The sequence below is a fragment of the Pectinophora gossypiella genome, chromosome 4, assembly GCF_024362695.1.
Source record: "Pectinophora gossypiella chromosome 4, ilPecGoss1.1, whole genome shotgun sequence".
NCBI lineage: Eukaryota > Metazoa > Arthropoda > Insecta > Lepidoptera > Gelechiidae > Pectinophora > Pectinophora gossypiella.
The window spans coordinates 1282014-1301689 of record NC_065407.1 but is presented as its reverse complement, the minus strand read 5'-3'; the positions used below and the strand labels follow the sequence as shown (position 1 = coordinate 1301689).

General features: G+C 39.6%; 1 protein-coding gene across 3 annotated transcripts in view; it reads right to left on the bottom strand.

Moving 5' to 3' along the window:
• LOC126366123 (uncharacterized) overlaps positions 1 to 19676 on the bottom strand; it is a 32125-nt gene that overhangs the window by 5047 nt on the left and 7402 nt on the right. The window contains exons 1-7 of one of the 3 annotated variants that reach the window (XM_050009067.1): positions 15384 to 15488; positions 9615 to 9827; positions 7927 to 8105; positions 4155 to 4289; positions 2704 to 2836; positions 1242 to 1364; positions 71 to 200 (exon numbers count right to left, since the gene is read on the bottom strand). In XM_050009067.1, the coding sequence (XP_049865024.1) occupies positions 71 to 200; positions 1242 to 1364; positions 2704 to 2836; positions 4155 to 4289; positions 7927 to 8105; positions 9615 to 9827; positions 15384 to 15391 (921 nt within the window). In that variant the 5' untranslated portion in view covers positions 15392 to 15488. Of the gene's footprint in view, positions 1 to 70; positions 201 to 1241; positions 1365 to 2703; positions 2837 to 4154; positions 4290 to 7926; positions 8106 to 9614; positions 9828 to 15383; positions 15489 to 19676 lie in introns of those variants that run through there. The other 2 variants (XM_050009068.1, XM_050009066.1) reach the window with 2 other exon arrangements.

The following is a 19676-nucleotide window of genomic DNA, read 5'->3' as shown; positions in this document are numbered from 1 at the left end:
AGCGAAAACGCGCAAATGGAGCTTGGTTACTAAATCTATAATGTATGTATGGAAGCAGGGTGCCACTGACCTCCCTGACGCACAGCACCTTGGCGGGGGGCTGCAGCGCGGCGGGCCGCGCGGGGCGCCGCAGCCCTCCCCCCGCCGCCGCCGCCGCCGCCTCCACGTCGCCGCCGCCCGACAGCGCCACTGCACTGCTACTGGAAAAAGATACAAATGAGTCTGTAAACAAATAAAATCCATGGTTGTTCACTGAGTTTCTGAGTTTGTGAAGGCACGTTAAGACGTTGGTCCCGGTTACTACTTACTGATGTAAGTAGTCGTCACATGAACTATGTCAGGGGCCTTTGGCGGCTCAGTAGTAACCTGACATCAGGGTTGATGAGGTTGGTACTCCACCTCACAACCCACACGATAGAAGAAGAGAAGACTGAGTTTGAATTTCTTTAATTTTTTCTGTACTTTTTACAATTAATTTTCACCACATCTTACATGTCGCACGCCATACGCCATCTTCTTTCATCCCCTCTCTCCCTCTCGTGCAATCTCACTCGCACACACACTGTCCCGTTCGTTCCATCGTCCCATACATCCTACATTATACCATATTAGCTTTGAGCACTAATCCTAATGGATATTAGACGCACACGCTGCAGTTGTACATGTATATTAATATCCTCTACCGAAGGTTGGAAGAGAGTTCTTAGCGATAAGGTCGCTTTTACCCACTTTAGAATAAGTTTTTCCTCAGTATTCGTTATGTCACTAACGTATATACAGGGTGCTGAAAACTGAGGGATGATTCAGGCCATGATTCTGAGTTGATATCAAGTAGAATTTTCCTTCGCAAAAGTCAGGAACGGAAAAAAAATGTAAACACTAAAATTTTCATAAATTTTCCGACAGGAAAATCCACTTGATATCAACTCAGAATCATGGTCTGAATCATCCCCGTCAGTATTTGTTACGGTGTCACTAACACCCATACGAACTAGTGTGGCTACTTGTACGTACTTGTACAGGGTGTAAGTGACATCGTAACAAATACTGAGGGGGGTATGATTCAGCTCATTATTCTGAGTTAATATCAAGTGGAATTTTCACATAAGTATAGAATTGAAAATAATGTAAAAAACGAAAAAAACGAGAATTTTGCGTCGGAGAATCATGGCCTCAATCATCCCTCAAAGTTTTCGTTACGATGTCACTAACACCTCGTATGTTTTTAGTGGGTAACTTACTTTCCATTATTGTCGGTGTTACTGTTCGAAGGGCCCGGCGTCCACGGGCTCGGCATGGTGTCCTCGTCCTGCGGCACGAACGGCGCCTCGTGGTCGGACTCCTCACTGAGTGCTGAGTCGTAACTGAAAACACACGTTTACCAACTTTCATGTTTTATCAGGGTCCGTTATAAACATTACATTACTTTATATTTCACTTTCCGCTTTATAAAATTTAATTTGTCAATCCTTGTAATTGGCTAGTATAAGATTTTTAACATAGCAAATTTAATTAAGATTATTATAAGCTGTAAAGTTTGCAATAAACGATTAAATAAATAAATTACATAGGTGGGTTTATATAGGTGGAGACCTGTTATTGGCTTAGTTTTTAACTATGATATTTTTGCTATAGTTGTTAAGAGCTGTTGGTCTTCCAAATATTAACTAAACTAAAACTAAATAAATTACTAACGCATAACTGGCCAATCCTGGAAACCACGTGATATTAACTACCTAGGATCCAAACCTTAATTCAATTCAATGTTTGAATTCAGGTTAAAAGCCCGAGCCCCGATTCGAACTCGTGATACTAATATAATTTTTAATTATTTTGTTGAATTTATTTTATGTTCGGAGAAACAACAGCTATAATTAACAAAGTAGCATCTTATGGTAAATACAGAAAGCCAATTATAGTTCCTCGTGGATAGGTAAAGTAAGTCACGCGATATCCGAACCGTGCTATCACAGATTCAAAACACGAAGTCAAACAAAAACATACTATAAAGTAAAAAGTCACGAGTACTAATATGTATGCACTTTGAAACCATGTCACATTCATTAAATGTCAAATATGATAGTGCGACAAGGTTCTACACCTGTAGAACCTGTAGAATCATGTACCTGATATTGCTCATGACTACACTCAAAAACCTGAATATAAGATAACGTTCCAGGACACGGAATCATCTTAGTTTCGAACAATCAGACAGAAACTTTAGGTAAGCAAGTTGGTAAAACCCTTTTACCAAACACCAAAGTAAAATGGTAAAACCCACAACCCACCGCCGCAAGCACCGACGGCGCATATTTACATCTAAAATGAATCAACACAGACTTTGTTTCCAATGGGGATATTCTTTGAGATACTGTATTCAGCAAAGCTGTAGTAGGCTGAAGTACCCGATTGCCCGAAAAATAAGATGATTTCGTGCTTCGGAATCGATATAAAATAACTATATACCTACTTATTTTATGAGCCATTATGAGCCATGTCAGCTTCTGGGGAATTAAAATGGCCACATCAAAGCAATTCGTCTAAGATAGCAACATTACAATTCGACATTTGCGCATATAAAAGTAAGTGCGCAATGCAAACAAAATGTCAAATAGCAATATTGCTTTCTTAGATGAATTGCTTCGATATGGCCATTTATTATGGCAAGTTGTAAGGGTTGTTATACAAGAGAATAAGTATTACCTGGGCGGCGGCTGCGCGTTCCTGACGTAGGCGGGGTTGTTGAACACCTGCGCGGCCTGGCTGGCGGCCGCCTCGCGCGCGTCGCCGCGCCCGCCCGGCGTCGGCGCACGCTTCACCAGCGGCAGCGACGGGTCTGCACCACCAAAAGCAAATAGCTTTTGTTTAGTCGAATCCAGTCGCTTTAATCGAATTCACTCGTATTTATCAGTGTAACACGTGTCGTGTGTTGAGTCGCACAAACAATAAACATTGCACATTTAACATAAACAAACTTTGTCTCGTAACAAGACTTAATTAAAATTGTTTATTTACTACTAATAAACAGATGGTGGACAATGGCCCCGATTCCTGCAGACACCTCCTAATTTTATTTTAAGTTACACTCGTCATTTTCTTATCCGCCGAAAAGGAAAGGGACGGATGACTGACAACTGTTATTTTTAAAATGGATGATTAATTTACCCGAGCGAATAAAAATAGGCATCCCGCTATTCAACCTGTTTGACATGTGCTGTCAACTTAATTCTGTCGGGTTATTGGCCAATATTTTTTGTACTGCCATAAATGTTATGCCTGTCGTTGTCGGTTCGGAAAGAGACGTGTAATCGACAGGTATAACTTAAAATAAAATTAGATGGTGCGTACCTACTGGAATCCGCACCTATAATTATAAATAAATAATCGGCATTTTTATATCACGTTCTTTTACTTACCAGTCCTATGGTAAAGGGTTTGCGTCAAAAGAAAAAGATAATAAGTTAGTATCTTTAGGAGTGTGGTGGAGTATGCTCCATACCCCCTCCGGTTGATTGAGGGGAGGAGTTGTGTCCAGCAGCGAGACGTATACAGGGTGTTAGTGACATCCTAACTAATGCTGAGGGGGATGATTAATATCAAGTGGATTTTTCCGCCGCAAAATTCGTGATTTATTTAGCTTTTTAAATTATTTTCAATTGTACACTTTTGCGGTGGAAAACTTGATATTAACTCAGAATTTGTTATTTGTTACGATGTCACTTACACCCCATACGAGTACATACGGGTATTCATACAAGTAGACATGGGTGTTAGTGACACCGTATCGAATACTGAGGGGGATGATTCAGACCACGATTCTGAGTTCATATCAAGTGGATTTTCCTGTTGGAAAATTCATAAAAATTTTAGTGTTTTTTTTTAATTATTTTCCGTTCCATACTTTTGCGACGGAGAATTTCACATGATATCAACTCAGAATCATGATCTGAATCATCCCCCAAACTTTTCTTTACGATCTCACTGACACCCTGTATACTATGGGAGAAAAGGAGTAGATAGATTATGAAAATGAAGACGAAATAGAGCTAAGGAAATGCGCCTTGACTTGCCCTTTGAAGACTCCGATTACGAAGCTCTCATAATGCTTAACCTTAATATTTAGATTATAAACCTTAGAAGAAAGAAGAGAATACCTTCAGGGTAGACAGCGGGGAGGTCGTGAGGCGAGCTGGGTCGCACGGGAGCGTACTCAGCGCTGTAGTTGTACGGCGGCGGCGCACTCGGCGGGACCCCGTTGGACACCGGCGCCTGCACCGACGTGCGTGTACCTGCGCAACATGCAACAACGTTAAAACCAATTGGGCCGTGTACGGTCACGACCATCAATATGTATACACTTTGGTACCATGTCACATTAACTTTTTTGACAAATTGAACTGTAAGTCTCGCTAAATGTCAAATATGTTAGTGCGACATTGTCCTAAAGTGGGTACATTATATTGCTCATGACTGTACTAGGTTCAAGATGAATTATAAAATTCTGGTTACTAAATAACTAAAAGGGGGTTAAAATGGCCACATCGAAGCAATTCATCTAAGAAAACAATATTGCTATTTGACATTTGTTTTGCATTGCGCACTTACTTTTATATGCGCAAATGTCAAATTGCAATATTGCTTTCTCAGACGTATTGCTTCGATGTGGTCATTTTGACCCCCCAGATCTAAAAGTAACGAAAACCATTTTTTCTATTTAACTTATTTATGAATTTTAATCAAGAAAAAGTAACAATAATTCTGACGTTTTTCTACGACGTCACAGTGTGCTTTTTCATACAAATTCTATAGTTATTTTGTGTTTCGACGTTTATTAAAAAGTAACTGATTTGACTAGTTGGAAACAAGCCTATTATGTAGGTCCATGTGGAACATCAGCTTCTCAAGCGAGCAGCGCCGACACAGCCTAGACACTCCATACAAAAATCTCGTTCTTACGATGGAATTATTCTTTACTCTATGCTCGCCGTGTACCAACGGGCTCTGTGGTCCAGTGGTAGAGCGTTGGGCTCACGATCCGGAGGTCCCCGGTTGGAATCCCGGTGGGGACATATCACAAAAATCACTTTGTGATCCCTAGTTTGGTTACGACATTACAGGCTGATTACCTGATTGTCCGAAAGTAAGATGATTCGCGCGAAATTTGAAATAATAGAAGAGAAATATGTTTTTTTTTCTACGATATAAAGCTTTTTCGAGAAAATAAAATATTTTAAGAGGTATAATATAATAGTTATCCGAAAACTCTCAAGTAGCCAATTATTCTTTATTCCTTACCTTACTGTCTTTTCGAATAGAATAAACAATCTGGCCAATAAAGAAGAAAAGAACTGTACAGTCTTCCCCCAAATATGATTGATTACATAATATTACCATTATCTAACTTTGGTGATAAGGCAATCAAGCTAATTATTTATTTTGTTAGAATGCACTAACCCGCTATTATTATATTTGTACAAAATATTCCTGTACCCAAGGTTGCCTGGAAGAAATTGCTGCATGAGCAATAATGCCGCATGTTGTGCTTTTCTGTATATCAAATTCAAATTCAAAAATATCTTTATTCAGTAGGTAACATAGTTACACTTTGAATCGTCAATTTTACATAACGAACGTCTCATCCGCCTAAAACTACTGCAGCTTCTCACAACCTGTATAGCCGGGGAAAGAAGCTGCAAGAAAATCCTCGGCACAGAGCCCTAGACGTTCTTAAAAAAAATAAAAATAAACATAAAATATTGGTATACAATTGAGTAATTTAGCTGCCTAATATCAGTTCTCAGACAGTTAATCCCATGCATTCACATCTTCTAAATAATCACTAACTTTATAATAACCTTTTTGTAAAGTTTTTGTTTAACTACTGTCTTAAAACAGTTGAAAGGCAAATTCTGAATGTCAATGGGAATCTTATTGTAAAAACGTATACATTGCCCCTTAAAAGATTTAGTAATCTTATGTAATCGACTGACTTGTAAAGCAAGTTTGTTTTTATTCCTGGTATTAACAATGTGCCGATCGCTATTTTTTGCAAATAATCCTATATCTCTGTATTTTATGTATATTGTGCTCAATAAAGTATTTTATCTATCTTGTACTCGACCATTGTAAGCTAACATGGCAACTATATCGGTGCTGTAGGCTAAAACATGAATCACTCAATTGCCTATGTAATTAGCAATTATATGTCTATTATTTGTTATCACAAAGACGAGTGGCGAAAGTCGCGTGGACATCACGCCACTGATAAGATAACACTTGGGTCCTTTCCAGAATATTCTAAGTACCTGTACATTCAAATTCAAATATATTTATTTCAGACGTTAACACATCCATAGGGGTTAGTATGAAAGGCAACTTAATAGCTAATGTTATCTTAACAATATACTTATAAATAAGAGCTGGGTTTCGGCAATATATGAGCCTTTGTCCAGTGCTCACAAAATGAACCCTGGGCGCAGGCCGCTACAATTTTTAGAAGGCTGTTGCCGCTGCCACGCACCCTGCACATCAAGGATGCTACTCTCTTTCTCATAATAGCAGCAAAGCCATCTACATGTGCATCTACGAACATCCCTGATGCGCTGCAGAATCGCGGCAGCCGAAGCAGCATTCTGAACATATTATTATATAATACTCTCAGAGAGCCTATGCGAGCGAGAGCTCAGAGAGCGATACCTGCATTCAAGATCTTTCCATAATTCATTCCTATTCAACAATGTCACACGATACCCTACTTGAGTAAAAATAAAGATGTAGGTACGTACAATTTGCATTCTCGTCACCTAATCGGTTCTCTGAACAGTGCTCATCTGGCGTTGCAAACCGAAGGGTAAACCAGCCCAATAACACACCCCGGACACTTCATACAACCTCGTTTTACACAGACACTACACATTGACGTTATCGTACACGCGCATCTGTGTGTGTGACGTTTGACGCCATATGATTTAAGTCTAAACTATGTTCGAGGGGGGTGAGGTATACCTAGCTCGGAGAGGGGGAGCGGAGAGTTACCGTTCTATACGTAGTATTATTCCTTATTATGCCAATAGACTACTTGACAACCTAGTCAAATGATGTACTTTTTACGAAACGTCAAAACAAAAGTTTTTCTTTGGTGTGACGTCACTAATAAAAGCAATCAAACGTCGTACTCATTGTTACATAATTCATACATAAAATTCAAATAGTAAAATAAGATTGATTTTTGATGTATTTCTAGATTAGCATTTTTAAATTTATTTTTGACCCAGTCAAATACTCAATTACAAGATATAATAACCCAATCCGGGAGCCCAAGCCGGGATTCGAACCCACGACACTCCGATGTAAGTAACGCTTTCTCCGAACAGGGCATATGATAAGTAACATAAATAATAAAATAAACACGTAGTTATTAACAGAAAGCAATCGGCTATTATACCTAAGACAGATCGAAATATGAAATTGATTAAAACACTTCAACGCGAAACATTTTAATCAATGATCAATGGCGTCATTAGATTGTTAAATTATGTTTGTGGGTTTGTTTGGACACTTTTACGACTAAACGGCTGAATCGATTTGAATGAAAAGTATTTATAATTTTATAGTCTATAGAGCAAGCACATAATGAAACACATAGGGAAATTTTAGCCATTTACGCTAAAGCACGACCCAGAGGGGGTGAGGTACATCTATATCGGCGCCCGGTACGAATTGGTGCGGGGCGGAGAATTACCGTTCTATACGCAGTATTATTATCGGGCGGGCGGGCGTGAGTGCGTGTGTGCGTGCGTGTGTGCGTGCGTGCGTGCGTGCGTGCGTGCGTGCGTGCGTAGTGTGTGCGTATGCAATGTAATTACGTGTTTAGGTAACGTAACTTAAAACTTAAAAAGGTGTTTATCTTTCTAAGTGCATACTTACAGGCTAGAACCTTGAATGTGTCCGTGCGCCGGAGTATGAAGATGATGGCTCCGAAGGCGACGAGTGCGCAGGCGAGGACGAGTATGGCGACCACCGCCCACACGTAGATGGGCAGCTCCTCTCCCTCCGCGGAGGGCTCCGTGCACGAAGCACCCTCGCCGCCGCGGTCCAACACCAACCTGCGTCCATAGAAACAATATTAACATTACATTACATAAGATACATACATAAAATAAACAAACAGCATATGGCCCCGATTCCTGCAGACACCTCCTAATTTTACTTTAAGTTATACCTGTCATTTTCTTATACGCCGAAAAGGAAAGGGACGGATAATAGACAGCTCTTTATTTTAGGAAGAGTGAGTAAATTAATGAATAACCCGGACGAATCAAAAAGTCTGTCAACTTACTTCTGTCGGGTTATTAGCCAATGCAAATTTTTATAGGGTTGTTTTAGGTATGTGCCTAAAATTAACTACAATGTCACTTACACCCCGTACAAGTACGTACGTATCCATACAAGAAGGCATGGGTGGTAGTAACACCGTAACGAATACTGAGGAGGATGATTCAGGTGGAATTTCCTGTTGGAAAATTCAAGAAAATGTTAAGTGTTTTTTTTTTTTAATTATTTGCAGTTCCATACTTTTGCGACAGAAAATTCCACTCGATATCAACTCAGAATCATGGGCTGAATCATCCCTCAAAGTTTTCATTACCATCTCACTAACACCCTGCATAACATTGAGTGATTGTTAGGTGTTTTATTATTATGTCGTTTCCATATCTCGAGCCTATGGATTCCAGGACTTTTGAAAGTGCGTGGGTGGGGCCGAAGCCAAAACGTAGAGTCTATTTTAACCCAATTTTGAATTACTCAATTGTATACCAATATTTTATGTTTATTTTTATTTTTTTAAAGAACGTCTAGGGCCCTGTGCCGAGGTTTTTCTTGCAGCTTCTTTTCCCCGGCTATACAGGTTGTGAGAAGCTGCAGTAGTTTTAGGCGGATAAGACGTTCGTTATGTAAAATTGACGATTCAAAGTGTAACTATGTTACCTACTGAATAAAGATATTTTTGAATTTGAATTTTTGAATTTTTAATCTAAATGTGGTGTAAAACCAACCGGCGATTATCCCTGTATGCATTATGGGAGTGCACCAAAATACGACCCCCGGTTCGTGTAGGATTATATTACTATGCATATATATTGCATATGAGGAGCTCGGTGGCGCACAGCGGTAAACGCGCTCGGTCTGCGATTGTTGAAGTTAAGCAACTTTCGCAAAGGCCGGTCATAGGATGGGTGACCACAAAAAAAAAGTTTTCATCTCGAACTCCTCCGTGCTTCGGAAGGCACGTTAAGCCGTTGGTCCCGGCTGCATTAGCAGTCGTTAATAACCATCAATCTGCACTGGGCCCGCGTGATGGTTTAAGGCCCGATCTCCCTATCCATCCATAGGGAAGGCCCGTGCCCCAGCAGTGGGGACGTTAATGGGCTGATGATGATGATATTGCATATTGTGAAGTTATAAGGAACTGGGTTAGTGGGTTGGGAGTTATTGGGCCAGGATACTGAACCGTGGGCGACTATGGCGCCTGCACGATCCGTGTTAACAAACAAAGTGACTCGCCACTTACTGGATAAGCCACCTATCTATATTATTTTCACTGACTAACTTACCCCTTCATGCAAGGTCCGCATTCGACAACCGATCGGATGCAGGATACTGATGGTTTTGGATCTTCTCTGTTAAGGTCTCTGCATTGCAGACACTCGTGACACGCATGCAAGTCCGTCACACAGTAGTAGCCACTGGAACACTGCGAGTCGTCGACGCAGGCCGCGGGCTGCGCCCGCGCACCGGCGCACACGGCTAGTACAACTAGCGCCCACCTGTAACAATACAAAAATATTTAGATTGACATAATGAGGGTAACCGTGGTAGCCCAGTTGGTACAACGCTTGCCTCTCACTTTGAGGTGGCAGGTTCGAATCCAGCACAGGCCCAAACCAATAATTTGTCGAATTTGTTTTCGACTTCATATTTGGATCATAAATCATTATCACGTGCTCAGCGGTGAAGGAAAACATCGTGAGGAAACCCACATTCCTCAAAATACATTGTCGGAGGAATGTGACCTAACCTGTATTGGGCTGGTTTTCCCTTCGCGGGTTGGAAGGTCAGACAGGCAGTCGCTTCTGTAAAAGGACCTGTCAATTCTTCAGGTTAGGTAAGCGGACCCTGTGAAAAAACGGGATAATGCTAGGGAGATAATAATATTACCTACTAGAGGCCGCCCGCGACTTCGTACGCGCGGATTTAGTAGAAACTTCCAACCGTTTTATCCCCTTTATTATTATATTTTTCAAGATTATATTATTATATTATATTTTTCAGATCTGTCTTTATTTATCTTTGACCTAGAAAACTACCCAAGTCCAGCTCGGTTGCGAGTGACTAACTTATTAAACGCAATTAATACACGTAACAACATTAGCTGCTCAACAACATAAAGCGTTATAAATATAATGCGTAGATAAACCGCACAGATGCACATGCGTTTTGCGTTGTATCGTAATTAGCGCACGCGCATAATTATTGTGACGATGTAGCATTACCAGCTGCTATAGAAATAAACATAGAGTAACTACACATACATAAACATAAATAGCCTATACAAACACAACAATCAGCCGGAGGGGATATGGAGCATACTTCACAACGCTGCTCCACTGCGTCTCAACGTGCCTCCCGAAGCACCATTTTACTTTTTTTGTGGTCAATCATGAATCATGATCTGGAGAATCAGGTGATTCAGCCTTTATTGTCCTAGCCAAACAAAGGACAATCTGACAAAGTCCCCATCGGGAATCGAACCCGGACCTCCAGGCCGTGAGCCCAACGCTGTAATTACTAGACCACAGAGGCTGTTGTGTTGGCTGCAGAGTAGCTATACATATTAAAACATAGGTAGAGCATTGTAATTAACAAGTAGGTAGATAAGTGACTTCATTTACTATACTATTCAGATATAAATCGCCCCAAAAGTAAATAAATAAAATTAACACTAACAAAGGATAAGACACTAAACACTAATATGTCAACACCACACACAATGATGTGCATTATGTTCAATGCCTAATTACGAAATGAAATTACAAGTAACTTGACCAGTTTGTGATTCATACCGGTTCAAACCACAACTCAGCTTAAAATATTTTTTCCTTTACAATAGGGTACTTGACTGGGTCAAAAATAAATTATAAAATGCTAATCTAGAAATAGAAGCCAGTCTAAAATGAACAAAAATCAATCTCATTTTACAATTCGATTTATTTTCGAATTTTATTTATGAATTCTTCTCCTATCGTGTGGGTTGTGAGGTGAATTACCAACCTCACCAACCCTGGTGTCAGGGTTATTTTTGATTTATGAATTAAGTAACAATAAGTACGACGTTTGACCGCTTTTATCGATGACGTCACAAGACAGTATTTCCATACAAATTGCAAAGGAAACTATCGTTTTGACGTTTCGTAAAAAGTATCTTATTTGACTAGGCTGTGTTTTTTTTTTGGAATTTTTTGGCCTGGTTACAAAGACCTTTAGGCCACGTCTTAATTTTGGAGCGGGTTCCAGCAGACACATAGAAACATGCACTTATATTTTTTAAATGTTTTCCTAATGTAATGATAAAGGGGTTGGAAACACTTCACATTTTTTAATAAATCTTTAAGGCGGTGACTAGGTTGTCAAGTAGCCTATTATTATATTCATTCATGTATCTGGAACAAGAGGAATATCTCACTCAATGTCGATTGATGTCACACCTACTGCGAGAAACTCCGTTTTGTCCTTCAAATGCATTGATAACGGCGACCTACTTAGTTAATAATAAAATAAAACGTAATATGTACTTTCCTATACTCCTTAGCATACCGACTTTCCTGTTCAACATGACAAAGCATCACGCCTGCATCCTCCAAAGGATAGACAGTGGTGTATAAGATATTATACACCCCATGGTATAAGAAGACCAGATATGCTCAACCCTGTGACAAGCCGCCATTGCTAGCCCATTCAATTGGTATCTCCAACATTCCAAAGACATAAATTTTATTATTGAAAATTAATTGAATTACTGACTAATGTATTTAATTACTATTATTTGTCATATAAAAATCATTAAAACTGTACGTAAATCTTTAACTAAAAGCACAAAATTTCCTTGCAAAGTAAATTAATATTTTTGTACGAAATGGCAACGTAGGGTGGGATGACGCGAAGGACGTAATATACGATCCCGACGACCTACTCTAGCCATAGAGGCAGCCAATCAGCTCGCGACACCAAACACTTCAGGTCCCCGATACCGACCCCGCCGGCGTGGTCGACGATTTCCCGACGATGACCCACTAGAGTCGATTAATTCTTTCAAATATTTTTCCTCTCAGACGACGCCCTGAGCCGAGGTTCGCGCCCAACTGGGCACCCTCAGGCCTGTTGTCTTAAACGTTGTACCGGGTGAGAGCCTTCAGCGCTCCCCATTTGTCCGGCCAAGTAGTTAATGCCATCTGCGGCAAATCTACAATAAGTCACGTAAAAAAAAAAGGTGTGATGACGTCAGCTGGGCTAACCTTGAAATGCTAGCTGTCAGTTTTGAGCATACCTGGTTTTCTTATACCATGATACACCCTTCGCTAGCTATGTTTAAGTCCCATGTAATATTGGGCGAGCTTATTGTCCTTAACAGGACACAAATCCTGGTCACTGATATAAATTATCTACTTTGGTGTTTGAGAGAAATAATATTCAACTTACGAAGCAGCAGTATTACATTTCGCGAGCACATAGTAATTGAAATCGTAACTGTAGGTAATAAGTATCTATTCAAACAATTCTCACGACGTTGTAAGGCTAGCATATTTATCTACCGCGGTAACTGAGTAAATCGCACACAATATAAATCACAAGCGAGTGACGCAGCATGCGGCAATGGCCTGATCTTCAACACCAGTTGCCTTATCTGTCAATTATACATACTGTCTGCCGATGCGATAGCATAATTTCGCAATCATCGTAATCGAGGACAGCTGTGACACTTGTCATCTACTCGTGTCCATAGTAAATAAACACAACCCATGCCATGGTATTACTATGTCATTTCGATAAACAATAAGCACTCTTGATGACAATATGTTTTTTTTTGCTATTACAATAACAAAGTATGGAATCAATACCGCTTCGTCACTTGCTGATCAAATAGTAACATATGTACTTACAGGGTTTTAGTGACACCGTAACGAAAATTTTGGAGGATGATTCAGACCCTTATTCTGAGTTGATATCAAGAGGAATTTCCTGTCGGAAAATTCATTAAAATTTTTGTGTTATTTTAAAACAACAATTGTTTTCAGTCCTATATTATGGTTTAGGCCGCGTAGAACTCAAATTTAAAATTGTTAAAAATCTTCAATGTACAACAACATTGCACGTGGATAGGTCCGATTTACATTGCAGCAAAACCTCAAAATCTTGATTAAACATTTCCGACACCCTCTACCCACCCCAGTAGCGATTACGGGCGCGAGTTTATAATATGGATGTATAATGTATTTATTATGCAATCAAAATGATAACCATCCAAAATTAAAACGGTAAGTAAGTAGGAATATCCGTCTAAGAATTCACAATATTTCTGCTTTTTCCTGTTGCACGCGCCACGTAAAATAAAAGTTCTAAGTAAGCTTCGAATACAGCAATACTGAATGCAGAAAACCAGTTTTGGTAGGTATTTATCGGATGACGGATTTTATAACCACTAAAGCTAACGGCATTTCTTAGAAAATAAAAACAAAGCAGAATTGAGCATCTAAACACCTACACCTACCGAAGGGAAAACATGAGTAATACGGTTCGAGATAGGTGTGCAAAAAGACGAAAGGATAAAGACAGAGAGGCAAATATAACTACACTGTGGGAGGGAAGAGTGACCACTACAAGTCGTCGATCCGCTTATTCACTGCACTATTTTAATTTACTCTAAATCCACACGTGTCCTCGGGATCCTCCGAGCCTACGAAACGGGAGGTGATGCAATCATGGACAGAGAAAGCGCTATTAACCAGCTTTGTTATATTCTATTTCTTCCTACTAACTATAGTAATACCCTTACACCAGTAAATTATTAATTTATCTAAGTGCAGTTTAGCTCGACCATTTCACGTGGGTCTAACAGAAAGCTCGGTGAGGTATGGGTACTTAGTTCATCTTGCGATGGACAATTGGACATACCTCTGACTGCTCCAATTGGGATACAGTCGGGACCTTATGTTATGTCTTAACTTAAGTAATAACTTTCGAGAAACTTCTAATGCTATCCCAGTCTTGGACAAAGAAAATTTCTCTCTACCACATGAAAATACAGAGCCACATTGAAGCAATTCATCTAAGAAAGCAATATTGCTATTTGACATTTGTTTGCATTGCGCACTTACTTTTATATGCGCAAATGTCAAATTGCAACATTGCTTTCTTAGATGAATTGCTTCGATGTGGCCATTTTAACCCCCCTGTACTGTCTACCCTACCTTTCTAATCCACCCAGAACTATCGCACTCTTGGATATTGGACAAGGAATAGAGCACAGCAGAGTTGAAACAATGTTCTCTATGTCGTCTCTACACATTGACCAAGGCGTTTCTTTGCAGTTGGAGGTCGTTTTGGAATTAGTCATGTTTATTCTGATGAATGAAGTTCAAAAGCAAACCCACTCGCATAAGGAAACAGTAGGTAACGTCACGCATAACGCTATAAAGAATAGATTTGTCATTTAAACAGCTGAGAACGTAAATAAATTATTATTATAAGACATTCTGAAGTAAAACCACAAGCCGCATCGCATAGTGTGTAGTATCGGCATTGAAATTATAGTATTGCATTGACCTAAATAAGTTTTAACAACAATAATTTTCAGGAAACCGCAAATTACGACTCATCAGCCTATCGAATCTAAATAGTGCATATCAATCACAACAGCTTATTGATACAATTACAATCAACTTATTAGGTAAATCATACACATAACAAAAAAGGTTATTATAAAGTTAGTGATTATTTAGAAGATATGAATGCATGGGATTAACTGTCTGAGAACTGATATTAAGCAGCTAAATTACTCAATTGTATAAAAATATTTTGTTTATTTTATTTTTTTAAAGAACGTCTAGGGCCCTGTGCCGAGGTTTTTCTTGCATTATTTTCCGCGGCTATACAGGTTGTGAGAAGCTGCAGTAGTTTTAGGCGGATGAGGCGTTCGTTATGTAAAAATTGACGATTCAAAGTGTAACTATGTTACCTACTGAATAGAGATATTTTTGAATTTAAATTTGAAACTTTACTCGGCAGTAGGACATAGAGATAGAATATTAAGTAGACAATCGTCTTACCCAAACATTATTGCATCCAGGCGAAAAACAATCACACTTCGGGACACGATTTATTTAATTCGATCACATCCGTATCAGTGTTTCTGGCCCAACCGTCCGATTGCAACTGCGCTGATTACGTTGATGACGACACGCAGAAAGCATCGATAAAGAAAGGAACAGCAAAAAACAACAGAGCTACTTCCATCCTTGATAGGTACATGTCACGACAGGTTAAGCACTTCATAGGCACTTGTGCACACTTGTTTCACTGGCACCTGCACACTTTATGAATGGATTTCGGCAACAGGTCTAATGCGATAAAGGACCAAAAAAAAACAACAAACAACAGGTAAACGTCCGGAATATTGGACCGCCAGAGAATAGATAATAAATAACAATGATATGTCCGTTTTCTGGATACGTTTTGTTGTTCAGCCTAATGAAAAACAGTCGGTAGGCATTTTAGTCTTAATTTCTGTAGACTATTTTTGCGAAAAACAGTGTGCTGTGACATCGACTGATCATATTATTTTATGAATGGAATTCTACTGCGATTACGATAACATTCGAATGGTCGTTTCATTCATACGCTATTATCAAGAAGCGTTTGCACTACAACTTGACATATAATGTACCTATCTATCAAACCATTTACGGACATTGCAAAGTGAGTTTCGATATCTCCTTATAAGGAGTTGGGGAGTTACATATCGGCAAGAACGTGACAAGATAATTTCTTTCTTAACAGCCAAGAATTAATTCTTCTATCGTGTGGGTTGTGGGGTGAATTACCAACCTCATCAACCCTGGTGTCAGGGTTATTATTGAGCCGCCAAAGGCCCCTGACATAGCTCATGTAACGATTACTCACTTACTTCAGTACGTAGTAACCGGAACCACCGACTTAACGTGCCTTCCGAAGCACGAATCATCTTACTTTCAGACAATCAGGTGATCATTCTGTAATGTCTTAACCAAACTGGGAATCACAAATATGATTTTTGTGATAGGTATGTCCCCACCGGGATTCGAACCCGGGACCTCCGGATCGCGAGCTCAACGCTCAACCACCAGACCACAGAGGCCATTGAAAAAGATTTTGATGAAAGTGGAAAAAGTGCAAGTGATGTCTCAGGATCTCTACCCCAATGGAAAACATGCAGGCGTGATCTTATATTATAACGGAGCAAATACCTATAATGTCTTCCTCAATAAAACACAACAATTTGTTGTATTGAGTTGTTTTTAAACAGCTCATTGCGTCTTCGCAACGCGCCGCCGCGCCGTGACCTTCACGTCATTCCGAATACGTGTGAGTTACGTGCACAAATAAAACCAATGTGGGAGGTACGTACCTTCTTAAATCATAACAACAAGTAGGTACCAACACCATTTGTTTTTTAACACTTACTATAAAACATCCATCGAATCTCAGGATGCGTATAAACAACTGAATTGGTGAACTGAACAGGATAGGATCTGAACAGGGGAACGTAGGTTCCCCAAAAATAATATAGAAGGCGCTGTCGAAATTTAACGTGATAATTACCTATTTTCTCATTACTCTGTTAGGTACCTAATTATTCAAAAATACAATGTTTTGGCAGAAGCATATTTATATAAAAATAATTGTTGCTTGATATTTGGATCACGCGCGTCGGACGACGCTCAGTGGGTAGGCCCGCTACAAGGTGGACCGACGATCTGGTGAAGGTCGTGGGAAGCCGCTGGATGCGAGCAGCGCAGGACCGATCGTCGTGGAGATCCTTGGGGGAGGCCTATGCCCAGCAGTGGGCGTCATACGGCTGATGATGATGATGATGATTTGGATCACATATGAATTATGGGTGTAATAAAAAGGGTCATCGCATTAATACCCAAAAACAAAGATGCATATGTCTGTTATCCATGAAATCAAAAGGTTAAGCGAAGGAAAATCTTTACAGCGCCATCTACATTGTTTTCGAGGTACGTAGCGTGGAAAGTCCCTCATCGAATTTATGCTAAAACGGACGATAATTATACAAAGAATTGTCATGTCAGTACATTAAGATCCAGCAAGAATGCATCAGGTACCTATGTACAGGTATCTATTAGGCGCACAGAACCATGGTAAAGATCCTACCTCATCATCATCATCATCAGCCCATTAACGTCCCCACTGCTGGGGCACAGGCCTTCCCTATGGATGGATAGGGAGATCGGGCCTTAAACCATCACGCGGGCCCAGTGCGGATTGATGGTTATTAACGACTGCTAATGCAGCCGGGACCAACGGCTTAACGTGCCTTCCGAAGCACGGAGGAGCTCGAGATGAAAACTTCTTTTTTTTTGTGGTCACCCATCCTATGACCGGCCTTTGCGAAAGTTGCTTTACTTCAACTATCGCAGACCGAGCGCGTTTACTGCTGCGCCACCGAGCTCCTCACAATCCGATCCTACCTAACAAAGAGAAATTAAATGTAATCGACACCTATGTAATCTATAATATAGAATATAGATAATGAAAAACAAACACCTAGGTAAAACATAATGCTATAATACCTATTGATTTGAATTTTATCATTTTTATCAATTCTTAGTCATAGCTTGCCAGCGAATTATTTAGGTACTTAGTAAGTACCTACTACTTATCCAATGCAATTTCATCTTCAAAAGACTTGATTTTTTTGGGTATTTTGCACCTTATGTACATTTTTATAAGATGGTTTCATCATTATGAAAAGGCTTACACAAGTTGAGAATGTACAGGTGAATGTCAGCTCACTACAGTCAAGGTTGGATAAGCTTGAGTGGGAGTGCAGTTCGAGGGAGCAATGGACGCGTATGAGCAACATTGAAGTTAAGGGAGTACCTCAGACTTCTACTGAAAACTTATATGACATAATAGGTAAAATTGGCCAAAAAGTTCAGTATTCAGTATCGAAGCAGCAAATCAATTTTATTGCAAGAGTTCCTACGCGGGATGAAAACCAGCCGAAACCTATTATAATTTGTTTTAATAATAGGTACGTTAAGGAAGATTTCATAGCTGCCGCCAGAACTGCTGCGAAAAAAGGATCTCTTACTCCTGCTGACCTTGGATTAAAAGGAAGTCAAAAGATTTTTGTCAATGACCATCTTACGATACAGAACAAGAACTTGCTCACCAAAGCTAAGAGAGTTGCCAATGAGCAGGGGTTCCGCTATATTTGGGTGAAGCATTCAAAAATCTACGTGAGAAGAGACGAGACATCACCTATTATTGCTTTGAAGTCGGAAAAGGATATCTCGAAAATGGTCAAAGTGTAATACTTATACTTAATTTCTTACTGTATATAACTTACCTAATCATTTATACTTTTTTATATATCAATATGGTCTTAGAAAGTTTGAGTATCGTAGCCGGTTGCAGTGCTAGTTGCACTTTTCTATTATTGCTATGTGTGCTATTCAATTCCGGTAAGCGCCTTTTATATTTTACCTATCTTTGCTCGGTTGTTATTATATATTATTTATTGTACCTAGGTCTAGCGATGAGAATAATATCTTATTATGTACCTAATAGTCAATTTTATGTGTATATGTGTATTGTAACCCTATCGTCTGAGTTGCATATTCATGTTGAGTGTTTTTATATTTGCTATAGTAATTATCCGAAATGACTTCACTTAGCATTTATTATCAGAATGTCCGTGGCTTGCGTACGAAGACCAGTGATTTTTATGGAAGCGTCTGTTTGAACAACTATGATGTGCTCTCGATAACTGAAACTTGGCTCTTGGACAGTATTTCTGATTGCGAGGTAATTGACGGGAGATACTTGGTATGGCGTAGTGACCGTAATTATGAAAAGACCGGGCAAAAATTAGGTGGAGGGGTACTTTTGGCTGTACGTAAGGATCTGTGTGTGACCGATAGGCCCGAATGGCGAAGTTCGGCTGAGGATATTTGGGTAACCATTACTCTTAAACGCACTAAACCGGCTATAACTTATAAATTGCATATTTGTTCGTTGTATTTAATTAAGGAAGAAGGTGGTAATTCTTATAAAGAACAACTTCAAAGTTTTCTTAGTAATTTGTCTACATTAATGTTGTCGCATCCCATGGACAAATTTATTATATTAGGCGACTTTAATTTCGGTAAGGATGTTGCTTGGGTACGCTCGAGTGATGGGGATGAGATGATACCGATCAATTACACAGCCGATTACATAACGGAATTCCTTGACGAAATAACAACTTCTTGTCTATCGCAGTATAATGGTGAATTCAATATCAATCAAAGAGTGCTTGATTTGGTGTTGTCTAATGATCATATTACTGTTCA